Here is a 19357-nt window from a genome sequence, read left to right on the forward strand (position 1 = left end):
ATTATGTTAGTGCGATGTTCACTGGCTTGATTGTTAAAGTTTTATGTAATTACGTTTTATGTAATTACGTTCTATGTAGTACGTTTTATGTAGTACGTTTTATGTAGTACGTTTTATGTAGTACGTTTTATGTAGTACGTTTTACTACGGGCAAAAATGAAAGGCTAAGTTACTGTAACCGGTTAAACAAAATTAAAGCTTTTAAACAAAACTGCCGGAAAACGTCTGGTGTAACCTGGTCTTAACTTAAAAGATGTAAAGAACGGAATGATAAAGCTAACTAGTCTCAGTAAGAGCTCTCCCGGGCTATTGTTACAATTACAACAGCTCTACTGCGGGACAAGAAAGTAAAGTGCGGGGCTACTTCTCCTATCTAAACACTGTGCAGAGCATGTATAATCACACACATCACACCATGCAATCCCTCGCTGTACAAGTACAATCTCTAGACTGGTGTATGATGCATCCGGGAGTGAACAAGTTTTGACAGAGCAGGCTAAACTTCTCTATATCTCACACACAGCACGACATAAGCTAAAATTGGGCACTAATCGTCTGAGCCGTCCACATAATGGCTGCATCACGTTGTGCTAATGCGTACCAGGATAGATGCAAGTACTCAACTACAGCTCAAATATTTTGAACTCTTGAATCAGGATTCGCGGACCAATTTAGAGTTTCCAGCCTAATTGGGATCCGTGCGTGCAGCACTGATATAAAATGTAAATAATTAAATTACAACCCATACACTTACATCTGTAGTAGTTGTACAGCAATAATAAGGTAATGGGACTACTGCGAACCCTCTACCGGCCAAACCTTGTTAACAAAGCCGCAGTCAAGGTTTGGTGAACGGTAGTTATAAAAAGCGCTTATAAGGGACATAATTCAAAGTGGTAGAGCAACATCATGTGGTGGACATCTTGAGAATGAGAAATGAGTAATAGGTTGAATGTAAGGTTGCTCCTTCATAAATCGTCTTTTTCACAGAGGACTAAGGATGTCACCATTTTACCTTCACACAGACAACGAACGCTGTAAGAAGATGACGATCAGACCTCATTACCATACACTTACACTCTACAGCAACAAAACTTTGGAAAATATATAATATGACCTCTAAAAAGCAAAGAGATGTCTATGTTCTATATAAAGCAATTATACAGTTATATCGATTATATTGCATGTGGCGAGGCACCACAAGAAGCGTGTGCAAATAAAGTCTATTATAGAAAAGTTCTACTCTCTCTCTATATTATAGTTCTCTATTTCTAATACTAATTACAAAGCAACAGTAGGAGAGAGTGGTATAACCGAATTACTGGACCTGGCTACACGTTACACCTGATCTTATATAAGGGACAACTCATGGACATATTGTGCGTACACACGGCCATAGCTACAACAGTGGTCCACACTCCAACACTACAACAGGCCCCCTCTCTAATAATGTCCACTGTGTATCTTGTGGAGCTGGTCACTAGGAGTACTACTCAGCATGGTCATTGGTCTTATGGAGCTGCATATTCTGCTATATAATAGCGGGTTCTGGGGTGTCTTTAGGAGACTGGAATATTACTGGAACGAGCTCTGTAGCCCTGAAATAGGTCAGACCGATACAGCTCTACTGTAAGAGTAAAGATCTGGAAGTTTGGGAACAGGATATCAGTTAAATTGTAGCGATCAGTTTCTTATCATGGATACTTCAACTAAAGATCTGTTATTTGATATGAACAGGTGCAGATTGTGAACAGGCTTGTCTCGAAAAGATCTGACCATCTGCTCAGCAATCAACTTTATCGTATGTAACGTAGTAAACATTATCAAAGAATATTGAGTTAACGTCTGTCTGCACAGCCTGTTCATTTTTATAGTTAGAAGAATTCCGCGATTAACGAATGACGTTAATCTGCAGAGGTTCACGTACTGTAGTGCGACACGTACTCTAGTGCGACACGTACCTACTGCGAAACCTCCAAGATCGACACTGTCGCAGTAGAGTACGCTACCTGGATCGTAGTGCGACACGTACCCTAGTGCGACAGAGAATTTTCAAGGCCGACACTGTCGCAGTGTCGCACTACAGTGCGCTACCTGGACTCAGTAGTGTTGTTCGTCAGACTGAGACGTCCGGAGCAGGTCTTCTCAGTGCATCGCCTGTAGGTCTTGTCGTCGCGATTCTTATCCAGGCAGTAGCGGTATCTGTCGTGGATAACGTTTCTTGAACCAGTAGTGTGTCCAGTAATGAAGGTGATTGAAGAAGACATGTTGATGTTGTTCGATGCTTTGGTAGAATCATCGTGACCTTATTTATGGCCCAAGCATATGAACTTGTTATCCCAATCGGAGATATACCTTCGTACGATGCGTGTGATAGGAATGAGGATCATATGCTGCTTAAGAGTAACCCAGTGGATCACACACTACATACGTGGCTTGAACTGACCCGAAGGAATTATGATCAGTGGATAACTTCGAAACACGTGATGTGAACTGACGAATCGTATTCGCAAGATCACTTCGAAATAAGTGACGTGAACCGACCCGACGAATCACTTAATGGTCCATAAGAAGGATATAATAATAGGATGTGACCTGAACTTGAAAATAAGTCAGGATATTTTGTCGCACTAGAGTACGCTACCTGGATCGTAGTGGGACACGTACTGTAGTGCGACAGAGGGTGTTTTTGTCGGACTTCGCACTAGAGTACGTGTCGCACTGGAGTACGTGTCGCACTACAGTACGATTACCATCTGCAGATATGAATGGGTATTCACGATAATATGATCGCATTCAAGTCAAAGACAGAATTTAGTCAATAATATTTACATTCTCGGAATGAATATTAATAAACACTAATTCAAACTCAAAGCTTCCTGCATGATGGCCAACAAAGAATTGTACTGATTATGAATATGCTTTTAGTTTAGAAAGCGTAGATGAAATTACTGAATCAAAGAACAAGTCCGACTTAGTATAGCCATGTACACACTACACAGACACTACACATCGAGAGAATTAAGAAACAGTATTAGACGGAAGTCATTAGCAACTTGCGCAACAGTACGTACAATTACACAGATACCCAAAATACATGAATCAGTTGCGCAGTTCAACCTCACTGGGCATATCCACATCAGTCTGATCACTGATCAGTGATACAAAGATTGCTCTAATTACCGTAGATTGGCACAGTTCGGTTGAATTTCAATCAGAAAATTAGATACTCATCTTTGTCACGATACACATGGAGACACATACACAGTCAATACAAATCAACAAACCATACCGAGTCAGATGAGAGTGCAGCTGATCAGATTGGACTGGAGATAATAAACACTAAACAGTCATCATAGTCACGTGATCAAAAATAACATTTGCTTAAATTACAACAACATGGCAGCTTGTTAAATACTGTGCTTTACTTAGGTTAGACATGCTGGACCGTATGTCGATAATTGCATAAGCCACATAGTAATTGGCACATAGTCAAATAATTTATAATACCACGCGTTTTGGTATCCACATTCTGATTAGTTTAACTACGGTGTTAATTTTAGGTTACAGCAACCCTGAACAACTTCTCAGAAGCTAGTTTATTACTTCACCCTCTGTTTTCTCTTTGAATAACTTTTTGAGCATCAGTTCTCAAGGACCAGTATGTGAATGGTTAGCATTTTCAAGTCTTTCTAAGTTTTCCTCTGACTCGTTTATCAATTCAGCCTCTCTTTCTCTCAACAGGACAGTAAATAAAGTTTCTTGCCAAACTTTAGTTGCGTTCTTCTTGCGATAAGCCAGGACGGCGGCATAGCACACATTCTCACCACACTTTTCTTCGAACCTTCTTTTCTGAAAATGGTCGCTATTCCGGCTCATCTTCACCTCCTCAGAGCCCAGAATCTTCCAGGGTCGCTCTTTCATCGCCACCTTTTCGTACTCCAGACTGAACCTCCTAACTATAAACGTCATGGGAATGGCTGTCAAGATTGTAGACCCTATGATGACGATAGTTGCCATCAGTTTTCCTGGGCCGTACTTGGGGTACATGTCCCCATAACCGATACTAGCCATGGTGACTTGAGCCCACCAGGTGGACTCTAGAATGGAGGAAAACTCGGGATTTGTTTTGTTGTAGAGCATTTCAGACAAACCATTTTCAGTGACGTAACCAAGACTCCCAGCGAACAGTGCCCCCACTATCCACACGAACAACATAACGAGAAGTTCCCATCGGCAACCTCCCAGAATCTTCAGTATGATCTGCAACCTTTCCGATCTTCTGATAATTTTCAAACATCGTGCGACTCTGAAGATCTTTAGAATCATCAGCACTTGAATTTCTTTGTGACCTTCCTCTTGGACCGATGCCAGATCAAGGTAATAAGGAAGAAGGGCTAAAATATCGAACCACGTGGTTATGTCCATTATGAATTGTCTCTGGTCAAGTGTCACTATAGCTCGAGCTATAAAGTCAACTGAAAAGAATAAAACACCCAGTAACGGGATGACCCCGATCTCGCGTATTTCTAACAAAATAGGCTGGTCTGACAAAAAGCTTTGGAAAGCCTCGTCCTCCTCCAATATAAAATCGACGACTGACAGTGCTATAACGAAGAATTCAAAAATCATGTAGCAAAACGCAAAAACAGAAGATTTGTGGTCGTTGAAGAAGGCGAAAGCTTTCTCCTTTCTTCCCACGTATTCAAAATCAGACGTCTTGAAACTTTTGTTCAAATCCGACCAGCCTATCTTAAAGAACTCTAGCTCCATTTCAAGGACCGTATCATCGAATTGAGGTGGAAACTCCACATCATCGTCACTCTGATAAAACCTGCAAATGTACTCGAATACGGAGCGGTTTCTGTCGAAGAAGTACATTCCTAGCTCTGGTCTGTAGAACCTCTCTACCGCTGGGCTCCCGAGAAGGGTCTGGGGCCATTGTTTTAATCTGTACCTGAAAAGTTCAGCGATAGACAATATCATTATATTTCATGGCAGCTGACATGTAATTTGATAACAATAGTATTTGAAGTATCGCCAAGCTTTACTTTGAGATATTTAGAACGATTCTCAACGTCGATCGAATAAAAAGTAAAATCCTGACCTGGGAATGATGAAAATCTCTCCAGAAACATTGATTTCCATGACATCATAAGATTGTGAAACCTCATCCCAGCCTCCCTGGCTTTAATTAGCCTCCTTGCATTCTCTTTACTTTCTGATAGAGTTGGACTAACTTCTTCCTGTAAACAAGTCTTTTAAATATACCGTTCCTACTTTAGATAACAACTCCACGAGATCTTACTTGCAGCATATGAGCATATCTTTATCTGGGTTTAAAGTTAGCCACATTGTGGCTTAAATAGACTCTATGTTTAGCTGAGTGACTGGTGATATAGCAATGCTATACAAAGGGTCTACTATGTTGGGCAAACACAACAGTAAACGTGCACAAATAAAATTTAAACAATTTTTTACAAATAATTTGCTTGTGTTTGAAGTCTCGTAACACCTCACCATTTTTATGATTTCACATATGTTTTACATTCGAGGAAATAAAGCTTGATCGATCGTACGGAGAGTGTACGAGATGATACGACTTGCGTAACGTTCAATTGCGAAACAAAAATAGATTTACCAGAAAATCAGAGCGATGTATTCCACTTCTGAAACATCTACGTTTATTTTTGTCATGAGCGACGTGTTTCACCACATGGTAAACGATAATAGCTAGCCAAATAAGTGCTAGCAGAGACATGACCGATGAAAGACGTGCACTTGAGGCAAGCTCAATCGTTATTAGTGTAATTCGGCAACGAAGTATGAGATATACTTTTGTGGCGAAGTGAGGCGACGAAGCAAATATAAGTATCGTTATATTTCGCGGTTGAGCTTACTCCCTTAATTATAATAACTATCAGTATCGACATGCCGACCAAACTTCACAATTTAATTTCTATCGGAGTCCTGGTCCATACTCTGGACAAGGTTACATTAGCATGAGAAATATACTCATGGTGTGATCAGTATGCTCTCATTCAGCCCTGAATCAGTCCGATAGGCTGATTAATCGTCACGTGAGACTAAGAATAGTGAAATTTAACGGACTAGTTCGTTCATTATCAGGTGGAAATGTGTTTCGTAGTTACGTTAATCTAATCAGTCTCAACCACCACTCGATCGTTATCTCAGGATATTAACTAGATTGCTCGAATACTGCTGGTGTTGCTCAATCGTGAAGATGAAGGGAGAATAACATTAATCATTAAACTTGAAAAGACTTTAATTTGAAGCATACTTATCCGTATCGCTATACTTATAGTATTGTCATTCCTCACTCTATCAGTGGATATATGAATTATGAACTTTGGGCAGTTTTTCTGTAAACACTGATTGAATTTGAAAACTGAATTCATATTGACGTACATCTAAATAGGAAAGATATTCATTTTCATTAGATCTTTTTCTGTTCTTCTTCAGGAGGAACTTGCTGCGGAAACTTTTCCCTCTTAGTCGAGTGAGAAGAGTCGCTGAGATGACTCCATTCCATTGTGTCCCAGACTGGACTGAGATCATTCTCCAAGTTCAGTTAAACAGCGTTAAATGAATACAAATAAATCAGAAACTTGTAACGATAACAAACATTTTAGTAACGCTGGAAACTAGTATGGTAAATGTTAAAAAGAACATAGTATGTGTATAACGAGTGTAAATTTAGAGAAATTGTGCAGTGCAAGCTATTCACAAAATTGTTGATTTTGCGATATGCCAGGTTTAACAATATGAACTATCGTTCATGAACGATAAAATAATCAAATAATGTAAGCTGCTGTAGATATTGTAGATCGGTAAAACTAAAATCACGAAAATGAATTGCAATTTGCAAATGGGTTGACTGAATTAGCCAGTTTTCTATGATATAAGTCGAACTGTGCGATACTGGCCCATCTTGAAACCATCCTTGGCTATTGTACATTTATTATAGTTGTACATTGAATTTGATAACCGCAAATATTTGTTTCAAATATTAGACCCGGCAATGAGACGCATCTCAGCGCGTAGGTCTGTAGTATAAGTTATAAACATACAATGCAATTTCAATACAGCTGAGACAAAATCATGAATCATTGCTATAGATAAATTATCTTTCCTTTCATCAAAGTCTTTTCCGGTTATTCAGCTTTCGGTACCACGATCGTGACTTGTGTCACTTCCACTGACGTCACTGATTGGTGGATGGTCAAAAATTCAGTCAGAACTCAGAACTGTGAAATTTCGAACGTGCTAAATCACTCTACAGTCGATCTTCGAGACTGTTCTAAAAGGGCCCCCGACAGTTGAAACCAAATTGAACCGATGTATTAATTTCGGACGCTGATTCATAATCACCCCCATCACATAGGGTTAAAATACTCCCCTGGCGAGATATTGGCGAAAAACTGTCTCGATCAGTCGATCACGTTATATGACCGTATAATAATATAAGGAAGTTAGTCTAATTGGGATCAGATTATAGGGTTAAAGTTTTTAATAGTCGTTCAGAGCTTAATTAACGGGTGATATCTCGTAAAATATCTGTTCCAATTCCATATACAATATACGGGTGATACCGCGTCGACGAGTCCAACTCGGCGCGCGTCCTGGTAGGTTATAAACCTACAATTCAGAGCCAGCTAGAGAAAGGGTTGAAGAAATTAGAAAGAAATATTTTTATTGTGATGATTCTCCGTTCATCAAAGCTTTGTTAGGCCTGATTTAGCTTTCAATTTCTTAATTGTGTTTTGTGCCATCCACGGTGAACTCACAAACTAAACTGGTCATTTTAGAAAAGTTCAGTTAAAACAGTTAATTGAGGATGTCAATTCATGGCAGCTCGGCGCGGCACAGTGGCGCATTTCGCCGATCTAGCCAGGATGTCGCTGTGAGAAGCCTCATTGAGTGCACGGCGCGGCACAGTAACGCATCGCGCTATAATTAGGCGGTGCACGATAAAATAAACTTGCTCGGATTTTCAAAATTTTTGTACCATCGTTTTCTAGAGACTGTGAGAATTTTCACAATACAAAATTTATTATACCTTTTTGGAATGATCAGCGAGTTTCTCCTGGGTGCTATATTTGATGGTGCGCGGCTTTTGGAGCAAAATTAAGTGTAAAAGTCGCGTAATTTGACGAAATTCGTTGATTTTTGTCGTATTATTCTGTCATATCTTCGGTTCCTGAATTGCTCTAACCAGAGCCCTCTCGCTTGCAGTAGCGCGCGTCACGCAGTACGCGTAGGCACATGGCTATGTGAAGTTCCTGAACATGAATCATGCTGAAAATTTGTCAGAACCTTCCAATCATATTTAACTACCGAACCTTATTTAATTGGGAGAGATTGGCCTTGATTAAGAGGTCTAAAAATGACAAAATAGGTATAAATTCGTTGATAACTCAAATTCTGACCATTGAAATTGCTCAAACTAAATTAGGTTTAGTAGAAAATAAGTGTTTACGTAAGCTGACAAAATTTCAACAAAATTTTTATCTGGGAAGTATTATAACTTTTTGATTGTTTCCAAAATAATGTGCTGGCCGAAATAAGAGCTAAAAAACCATTCAATGGTCAGCGCGCGCGTCTTATTGTCGATGGCGCACTGCCTACTATAATTAAAACAGTGAAATTTGATAAAAACAGTGAAATTTCAAATTTGGAAATCGAGGAAACTAAAAAAGGTAATATTTGAATTTCAAATTTAGGATGGTAATTAACCACTTTACTATTTACACTCGACTTTCTATACTCTTTAACGGATGTACGTTACTCGTATAAATTTCTTTAAAAGTAGCGCGCGCTGCTTTCTTCTAGAAATGTTAGCCCAAGGTAAGCGCTATATGACAAAGTTAAAATAGCACGCACCGGCTTAGTCCTATTAACAATTAACAGTGGACAATTGGAATAACCCGGCGCGCGCTATTTTTGATTTTGTACTTTGTAGCACTTGCCTCGGCTAACATTTCGAAAAGATTAACGGGTAAAACTCGTAAAATATCTGTTCCACATAGACCGTCGACGAGTCCAACTCGGCGCGCGTCCTGGTAGGTTGTAAACCTACAACGAGAAGAAAGTTGTAGCGCGATGCGTTACTGTGCCGCGCCGCGCACTCAATGAGGTTTGTTGATTGACGATGCGAAGCAAGAATGCTAGTTCGCGCGGCGCGTCGAAGCGGCGAAGTCCTCCAATGAGGTTTGCGCTTCTCACTAGATCGGCGAGATGCGCTACCGCGCCGAGCTTCCATGAATTGACTTGTATCACGTGGTGACCCCCACGGTCGCTTCACCCCTGTACAGTTTCGACGATACAGGGGGAGCCGCGCACCCGTGCGCGGCGGGTCATACAACGTATGACAAGAATTGACATCGTCAATTAAGTATTCAGTAATATTAAATGCGCAGCACGGCCCAGTAACGCATCGCGCTACTTACCTGAGGACCCCAGGCTATTATGTTCATAAACGAATAAAGATTCGGCGGAATGACAGGCTGAGCGCCGCCCAGTAACGTGCTACAAGTTTACAACGTATGAAAAGGGTGTACCGCATAAAGACTTTTTCCACTTTAATAGTTGTAGCGCGATGCACTACTGGGTCGCGCGCGCATCAAATAATGCTTCTCGCAACCACAGTAGTGTGCAAACCAACATTCGAACCACCAGCAGCTGGTGGTCAATTTCCTACGAACGCGACTTAATTTTGGTTCAGACTGGAGTCGAGCGCTACGTTATAGCTGTATATATAGCTCGTTTCACAGCGAAATCTTCATTTATTGAGTTTGTCTGTCGATTATGTTGGAGTTTGTATTTTTAATTTTGTACTCGAATACTGTTAATTTATTTTTATTAAATAGTTGTTTTTCGTAACAGCACACTAGTACGTGATTCCTTTTGTTATTCTTACATAATTAGGAAGATTTTAAACTTCAATACTATAAATAATCAAATATTTACGAACACCGATCATCGGTATGTACCCATTATGCATTATTGGTATCGAAGTCTTATGTTGAGCTGGATATCGAAAAATTTCAAAATGTAAGGCTGTAATTTTGTACTTGTTTAGGTGTAGAACTAGGATTAACAACTTGATTGCTAGGAGCTAGGAAGAGATTTTAGTAATGATGACCCTTTAAACTTAAACTATATCTCTAGTGCACTTCGATCGGTTTTCTTTTCAATTTTGATAAAACCTAGTCGTGATCTTTGTTTCAGAACTTCACTAATTTATTAAGTTTTGTAGTTTATATAGACGGAACATGAGCAGATACCATTTGATTAATTATAATATATCCGATTTGAAATATTATTCTGTCGGAGTTTGAGTTCAACATGGACACATTTATTAACATCCCGCATGAATTTGTGTCGTCTTTACAATTTTTTGCGCTGAATTTGTATGCTTATTAATACTGCCGCATGATATCAGTAGCTGCTATAAAACTAGAGTGTATAGCATGTGTATTATACGATGTTTCCCACGTAAAAATCGCAGGTTGTTTTGGTGCGGCTGGGCACTCTACTGGTGATTGACACCAGAGACTGAGAAAAACTTTGACATAATTTTCAAGTTTGATATGACCTAATAACTACCACATTTACAGGAAGTATGGTAATACATTCTTGTCAGCTGTCTGGGCAAATCTTCTCTCGCAGAATTGGATTAAAATTTAATGTATTTTATTTCTCACTTCCAACGATGTCGCAATTATTAGGTAAAATTTGAAGTTATTTTGAGATTCAATTAATAAATTTTAGATTGCAGCTTGATATCACTTATTATGTACATTGTACTCGGTTGCAAGGGTAGAACTTATGAGAATACTATCATAGTATTATTGCACTATACTATTATGGGTTCATCAAAGTTCGTATCATGATTTGTCACAATTAAACCATCGAGTCACTTGAGGAAACCCGTTAAAGCTCGCAATTGGCGACGAGATAAAGTTTGTGGTACCTCTAGATGTTAAGTTAACTCTTAGGCTCCAATCTTCCTTACTATACCTACCACTCCTTCTTCCTTGATAAGAAGTAGATCCATCTGGAACAGTGAGCTGCTTCTTCCCTTCTATCCCGTACTAGCCTACTCAGCTCTCTCCAAACCGTGAACAACTACTCCCGGTGCTAGAACTTTAACCGCATAATTATAACAGCACAATTCTTTCGCTTGAATCTCAGTCTGCTGTAAGACTGCTGAATCACTTGTATGATTCAGCAATCTGCTCTTTAGATGGTACCGTTACCTCCCGCCATAAGACTGTGCCGTCTTGGTGACCTTGAGAATATCATAAGGTCCGATATATAAAAGCACTATCCAATATCGAGACCCACTCAGGATCCCAAACCACGACTCCTTTCGGTCGTCTGTACTTGCTTTTTTCCTCCCAGCATGGACTAAGTCAATGATACTGTCTTACATCGCTGGCCTTGTTCTTATAAGTGTTCTCTCGGCGCTCACAAGATAACATGTTCAGAGATCTGTTGCAGAACCTTGTCGTGCCGTCATTTATATACTCCTTGACTAAGAGCTACTTTACACCTACAGCAAAAATGTGCTAAATGATACCCATCCTCTCCTCACATTACTGTACTTGCACTTACCATCCTCATCTTCGCCATAGAGGTGGTTAAGAGGGTGACGTACACAGCATCTAGCACGAATCCAATAAGTGAGTCTACAGTGCGTGTCGAAATACATTGCATGTACCCTTATATATTAATTGAGACAGAATTTTAATAAATCAACAAATTCTTAAAATTTAAAAAGGTAGAATTTAATTCTATGGCATTTATTGAAACCTGCTTTTTTAAAGTTGAGAATTGGTTTCAATTTCTAGAATATCACGATAATGTTGACTCAAAACTGTTTCAGGCAGCTATCAAGTCTCAAGATATGACATAATTTGATAGAATGTTAGTACCAACGCTATCAGTGCATTGAAGTCGAGTTCTCGATACAGGTATTATAATTAGGTTCTATCGACCGTTTTTGTAGTCTTAACTCATTTTTATTTGTTATTATACGACCAATTAAAACCTAGCAAACCAGACTTCTTTATGTGCTAAACCAGAAAAAGAAGCAAACCAGACTTCTTTATGTGCTAAATGTTACTTTAACCTTAATAATAGCAGCATTGTGGCAGATATCCAGTTACATTTTTTCCAGCCGTATATTATAAATATACAGGGTGGGCCAAAAGTCAGTGTGCAAACGTTGGCATTAATAGCTCAGTCACTGAGTGCCCAATTGAAATAATTGGTTCTGGTATGACTTACTACCACCACTGGTTCGAGAAATTTGTCAAATCGAAACATATTTGTGTTCATTGTTTTCAAAAGAAGGTTCATTTTCGCATTTATTTGATAGTTTGGATAATCGGATCGAGCCAAATTTTATTGAATTGTGTTTAGCCATTTAAATTACGTTTGCTCTAAAAAAATGAGAGTATATATATATTACTCATGCAACTAAGATAAATTGAGTATAAATACTCAATTTATCTTAGTTTAAGTTCCAAGTTATATAACTCATTTTCTAAAGGTCTCGTAAACTTTAATCAATTACAGAGGGTGTGGCCTCTTTTTCACTGAAAAGACGCCATCAGATTTCATTGCATTCTGGGACCAATTTTGGTGTGATTTAAAGTATCCTACAAATTGGTGTTTACTGTTTCGACTTTTGTAAAATCACTGTAACAATATAATCTGTATTCTTATAGTTTCAACCATAATAGTGAAATAGAGGGGCTGGCCAATAGCCACACCCTCTGTAATTGATTTAAGTCTACGAAACTTTCAGAAATTTGTGTGTAATTCGGAGATAAATTAAACAAGTTGTTATCGGCCACCATGTGTAAACGGAATGTTCTAGCAGACTGTATAATACTATAACATACATTTTCTTACACACACATAATCTAATCTCTGGAATGTTGCTATGATATCAATGGCAATGTTTTGATACTGTGTATTATCATGATTATGCCTTACAGGCCGATCTTCCGATGGAGTTTCGGTTGCCATGGCAACACATCAATATGATAAAGAATTTGTAAACGCAGTCACAACTCTGTCGTGTACACTGTACGGTGCGAGCGGTTATTTTATGATAGGTAACATCTACTTTTTCAGCATTTGCGGGATGACCAGTTCACACGTATATTTTCGCAGACACAACTTCGCATAAAATTATATCCAATTATTCTATAACCAATTATCTACACGGACTTCTGTCTAAATATGAACGGAATCGAGAAAACCAAATATTATATGTTTCATCCTGAAGTGCTGAGTTCTCAGGCAGTAAAATCATGATCCTGATAGATATCGAAGTCTCCTTAAATGATTGTCTCTGCTGCTTAATATATCTGGATTGTCGTTGGGAGGCGATGCAGATTTGTTTACTTTTAAGGGGGAGGTTCTGCTCAGCAGGAGAAAGAGGTGATGCACATTTTGTATTTGTCTGACATGTAGGACTTGAGCCACGTTTCCGTAAGTGCAATAAACGGTAACGAGTGGTTTTTGGATTTCTCCTGAATAAGAGCTGAGATTTTTGGCACTTCCCATATACTCGCACTTGATGCACAGGATTCATGGACTGGACATTTAAGACGAGGCATGAGGAATAACGGGCACGTGCAGTGTATCCTCTGAGGCGGTAGGAACTGCTGGTAGTGGTATAGTGGGTAGTATATATATATTACTCATGCAACTAAGATAAATTGAGTATAAATACTCAATTTATCTTAGTTTAAGTTGCAAGTTATATAACTCATTTTCTAAAGGTCTCGTAAACTTTAATCAATTACAGAGAGTGTGGCCTCTTTTTCACTGAAAAGACGCCATCAGATTTCATTGCATTCTGGGACCAATTTTGGTGTGATTTAAAGTATCCTACAAATTGGTGTTTACTGTTTCGACTTTTGTAAAATCACTGTAACAATATAATCTGTATTCTTATAGTTTCAACCATAATAGTGAAATAGAGGGGCTGGCCAATAGCCACACCCTCTGTAATTGATTTAAGTCTACGAAACTTTCAGAAATTTGTGTGTAATTCGGAGATAAATTAAACATGTTGTTATCGGCCACCATGTGTAAACGGAATGTTCTAGCAGACTGTATAATACTATAACATACATTTTCTTACACACACATAATCTAATCTCTGGAATGTTGCTATGATATCAATGGCAATGTTTTGATACTGTGTATTATCATGATTATGCCTTACAGGCCGATCTTCCGATGGAGTTTCGGTTGCCATGGCAACACATCAATATGATAAAGAATTTGTAAACGCAGTCACAACTCTGTCGTGTACACTGTACGGTGCGAGCGGTTATTTTATGATAGGTAACATCTACTTTTTCAGCATTTGCGGGATGACCAGTTCACACGTATATTTTCGCAGACACAACTTCGCATAAAATTATATCCAATTATTCTATAACCAATTATCTACACGGACTTCTGTCTAAATATGAACGAAATCGAGAAAACCAAATATTATATGTTTCATCCTGAAGTGCTGAGTTCTCAGGCAGTAAAATCATGATCCTGATAGATATCGAAGTCTCCTTAAATGATTGTCTCTGCTGCTTAATATATCTGGATTGTCGTTGGGAGGCGATGCAGATTTGTTTACTTTTAAGGGGGAGGTTCTGCTCAGCAGGAGAAAGAGGTGATGCACATTTTGTATTTGTCTGACATGTAGGACTTGAGCCACGTTTCCGTAAGTGCAATAAACGGTAACGAGTGGTTTTTGGATTTCTCCTGAATAAGAGCTGAGATTTTTGGCACTTCCCATATACTCGCACTTGATGCACAGGATTCATGGACTGGACATTTAAGACGAGGCATGAGGAATAACGGGCACGTGCAGTGTATCCTCTGAGGCGGTAGGAACTGCTGGTAGTGGTATAGTGGGTAGTATATATATATTACTCATGCAACTAAGATAAATTGAGTATAAATACTCAATTTATCTTAGTTTAAGTTGCAAGTTATATAACTCATTTTCTAAAGGTCTCGTAAACTTTAATCAATTACAGAGAGTGTGGCCTCTTTTTCACTGAAAAGACGCCATCAGATTTCATTGCATTCTGGGACCAATTTTGGTGTGATTTAAAGTATCCTACAAATTGGTGTTTACTGTTTCGACTTTTGTAAAATCACTGTAACAATATAATCTGTATTCTTATAGTTTCAACCATAATAGTGAAATAGAGGGGCTGGCCAATAGCCACACCCTCTGTAATTGATTTAAGTCTACGAAACTTTCAGAAATTTGTGTGTAATTCGGAGATAAATTAAACAAGTTGTTATCGGCCACCATGTGTAAACGGAATGTTCTAGCAGACTGTATAATACTATAACATACATTTTCTTACACACACATAATCTAATCTCTGGAATGTTGCTATGATATCAATGGCAATGTTTTGATACTGTGTATTATCATGATTATGCCTTACAGGCCGATCTTCCGATGGAGTTTCGGTTGCCATGGCAACACATCAATATGATAAAGAATTTGTAAACGCAGTCACAACTCTGTCGTGTACACTGTACGGTGAGAGCGGTTATTTTATGATAGGTAACATCTACTTTTTCAGCATTTGCGGGATGACCAGTTCACACGTATATTTTCGCAGACACAACTTCGCATAAAATTATATCCAATTATTCTATAACCAATTATCTACACGGACTTCTGTCTAAATATGAATGAAATCGAGAAAACCAAATATTATATGTTTCATCCTGAAGTGCTGAGTTCTCAGGCAGTAAAATCATGATCCTGATAGATATCGAAGTCTCCTTAAATGATTGTCTCTGCTGCTTAATATATCTGGATTGTCGTTGGGAGGCGATGCAGATTTGTTTACTTTTAAGGGGGAGGTTCTGCTCAGCAGGAGAAAGAGGTGATGCACATTTTGTATTTGTCTGACATGTAGGACTTGAGCCACGTTTCCGTAAGTGCAATAAACGGTAACGAGTGGTTTTTGGATTTCTCCTGAATAAGAGCTGAGATTTTTGGCACTTCCCATATACTCGCACTTGATGCACAGGATTCATGGACTGGACATTTAAGACGAGGCATGAGGAATAACGGGCACGTGCAGTGTATCCTCTGAGGCGGTAGGAACTGCTGGTAGTGGTATAGTGGGAGCGCTGCTCCTGGCTGAAGAGGTGGATGTGGTCTGGGGTAGTGGTAGGGCATTTGAGTTTGAGGGAGGCTGGACCGGTGGTCGACTATTTCTGATAGGAGTCCGATCCTGGTTTGCATCGTTTCCAACAGTCTCCGTAACTATAACAATCCTGTGATCTGGTATTGGTTACTTAAACTTATTTAATTGAACATGGTGTTTGACGTTGGAGCTTATCACTTTACAGTTTACATCACCTTACCTGAATAATTGAATAGGATGAATACTGAATAGCATTTATTAATGCTTTCTTTACCCGGAGAACTCTGTTTTACTTGTCCCTCGGTAACACAAGACCGTGAGCCGTGACACTTAGTCACAATAATTAAGTCATAAGTCAGAAAGAAGTCCATAATTCGTACACCCATGATTATGTTAAATATAGATTGACTCCAGTCTCCATTGTTCAATGACTTCGTCAAAATGTTTTAGGAAAATGTTCACAGATTTGTTAATTTTGGACTCAAATTAACGTTGAGAAAAACTGAATTTATTTTGGAAAAATCCCGGCTAAAACCAAAATCCCGGCCGGTACCGGTACAAAATCGCCAAATACCAGCCGGTATTCCGGCTGCGCCGGTTATATCCCGGTCGAGTTCTGTCTGAGACCTAATTTTCTCTATTTCTCGTGCAATTTTAGATCAGACACAGTCATCTAAATTATTTAATAAGAAGGTTTAAATTATAAGCAATTAAAAACAGTTGGGACTATCATTGTTTGTGAGTACATATTATACGAATATAAGGTGGTTAATATAATTATAACACATTTAATATAAAACATTTAAGACACATTTTTTTATTCCTGCATTGTACTCATTAATTTAACTAGTAATATTATATAAAAACCACATTTCTATTTGTACAGGGAGCTGCTGGTAAACTACCGTCGCTATACATCGACTATGACTACAATCCTACTTTTAAAAACAAACTACATACATATCTCACATTTGCGAGGACTACTTCATCACAAGCAAAAAATCGACATTGGTAAATAAAGGTAGGTTCTTTTCACTGACTTCGTTAAATGAGTTACATATTTTCACACAAATTACGTGCGTGATCATTAAAGGGTTGCTTGTGTGCAGTTACTTCTGGGCCAGCGCCACCCTGTTGGGAGTTTTCACATAAGTAAATTTGCCGATAATACAATTTTACTCATTCTGGACATGTTACCTATATTATCATTATACTAGTATTTCTTCAGGTCTGTCTCTATAACCACGATGAAAAGAAAAGCTGGGCGAAAACATTTGAGACTGCAGATTGCAGAACTGGAACACTCTATTTGAAGACAGTGGCTGCTGAGTGCTGAGCTGCATCAAATCTATCAGCATCATGTAACTTCGATCAGGAACAGACTCCATTTCATTTCCGACAACTAGCACCTGTTTTCCCTAGACTTACCAAGTATTAAGTAACTGCATTAGTATTAGGTTAAATTAAAGGCCCTACATCGAACAAGTCTAACAATTAAAACTTAAATGCAAGAGTGCACAATTTATCACTAAATATCTTCCTCTTTTAATTCTAATCAACACACGGTTTCGTCTTTGTTTCACCCAATCGTGCTGATAATCAGTAATCATGCACTCTGCACTCTAACTTCGAGATGTTTCAAAAGGGCTCCCGACGAGTTGAATTAGATCAATATTTTCTTTTGATACATAGATACTGATTGGGAGGTTCATCATACTATTCTTGTCACATGGTAACGATTAACGATTAGCTGATCAGCTTCCAGCATCGACAGGCCGAAATCCATAAATATAATCAGTTGTAATTTAATATTTATCATCGTCCGGATCATCATAATATTTTAATTTAAAGTTACAATTGAACGGTGTTAAGAAAGATAATTTAAGAGAAATGTTTTGAAAGTGCCTGATTTCGAGTATAAGATCTGTACTGATACATTAATTTTCAGATTGTTATTATAGTTTATTTGTATTTTTTATATTATCTTATCCGCACAAGTTCGGAAGCCATCTGAACGCTATTGCCAGACACAGGCATATATTTATTTTGGGGTATCATGCTCTCAGAAATTTCAACTCAGTCCGATATTATAGTTATACTAACCTGCATTGCATAAGGTTAATTGTCTCGCAGTCTAGTGCATAAACCTTTTATTTTGTATAAACCCTTTATTTTGATTGGGAAAACTTTATTTTAATGTGGTTACCGTCTCTAAAGTTGGCATGATAGTTAATAAACTCTTATCTATTATGTCACTGAAGATGACGCCTTGCAACATGTTTGACGATAGCCTGTAGATTGATAGTTTGATCTAAGTATTTACAACAATTCATCTAGTTTGATTGATTCAAAGGGAAACAAATTCCTCTCTTATCTATTATGACTATATTTAAATTCAATCCTGTAAAGTGATACTCCTTTTTTAGTAATTTAAACATGTGTTTTCTCCTTCTGATTTTTAAACTATTACCGGTCACGCTGAATAATAATGACATCAGTGAATTTAAAGCTATCGTTAACATCACTCAGAAAATGCGCGTCTTTAGCGCGTGTCTTGTTGTTATGCATCAATCCTTCGGTAGATCGGCGAGATGCACCACTGTGCCTCACCGAGCTGCGAAGGATTGACATCGTGAATCAACTTTAATAGTTTTTGACAAAACTAAATTTCAGTTTCATAGTTATTTCTAACTAAATTTTGTCAGAAATATAGTTAAATTGATAAAAATAATAAAAATATGGTTAATTGTTAATAATTAAGCATCTTCTCAAAAAAGCCACCCTTCCCAAAAATTAAATATAAAATAATGTAGTAAGTTTTAGAAATTTACATGTTTCAGGGTGATTGATCAAAAACAGTTCATGGAGAAAAAAGATTTTTTAGACTCGATTAATACTACACGAGATAAACTCGATTTTCACTACACGAGATCGCAATACAATCTGCATGCGATTAATCATGAGCGCTGACCTTTGACCAGCAATATATATCGTTGGCTAGGAATACATTTTTTTGATAGGACCAAAAACAACATAGAAATTACTGTTTTCTATCAACAATCAACAACAACTAAAATGTTGATGAGACCCCTTGATTACGGCAAGCTTAAGTTCTTGTGGTAGCA

The 19357-nt window shown here is 38.2% G+C and overlaps 2 protein-coding genes and 1 long non-coding RNA gene across 3 annotated transcripts in view; 2 read left to right on the forward strand and 1 right to left on the reverse strand.

The window, feature by feature from the left end:
- Nucleotides 1-2817: 2817 nt before the first annotated feature.
- Nucleotides 2818-6687, reverse strand: LOC134812999 (potassium voltage-gated channel subfamily A member 1-like). The gene is made up of 3 exons (XM_063820652.1): nt 6430-6687; nt 5108-5246; nt 2818-4957 (listed from the first exon to the last, which is right to left on the reverse strand). The coding sequence occupies exons 2-3, from the start codon at nt 5146-5148 to the stop codon at nt 3652-3654; spliced, it is 1347 nt and encodes a 448-aa protein (XP_063676722.1). The 5' UTR covers nt 5149-5246; nt 6430-6687; the 3' UTR covers nt 2818-3651.
- LOC134813011 (uncharacterized) overlaps nt 5487-19357 on the forward strand; it is an 86078-nt gene continuing 72207 nt past the window's right edge. Inside the window, exon 1 of the mRNA XM_063820678.1 lies at nt 5487-5491. The gene's annotated coding sequence lies outside the window, so the exon portion shown is untranslated. The remainder of the gene's footprint in view (nt 5492-19357) is intronic.
- Nucleotides 9986-18667, forward strand: LOC134822001 (uncharacterized). The gene is made up of 4 exons (XR_010161100.1): nt 9986-10751; nt 11912-11999; nt 17119-17253; nt 17461-18667. It is a non-coding gene; the product is annotated as an uncharacterized LOC134822001 (long non-coding RNA).

Source organism: Bolinopsis microptera, chromosome 1 (genome assembly GCF_026151205.1).
Source record: "Bolinopsis microptera isolate Bmic1 chromosome 1, MBARI_Bmic_1.0, whole genome shotgun sequence".
In the NCBI taxonomy this organism is placed as follows: Eukaryota; Metazoa; Ctenophora; class Tentaculata; order Lobata; family Bolinopsidae; genus Bolinopsis; species Bolinopsis microptera.

What these genes read in the sequence shown, in the direction of transcription:
- LOC134812999 (XM_063820652.1), bottom strand. Translation starts at nt 5,148, where the DNA reads ATGGAAATCAATGTTTCTGGAGAGATTTTCATCATTCCCAG. An exon ending in GAGATTTTCATCATTCCCAG is followed by an intron (nt 4,958 to 5,107) that starts GTCAGGATTTTA and finishes TGAACTTTTCAG; the next exon opens with GTACAGATTAAAACAATGGC.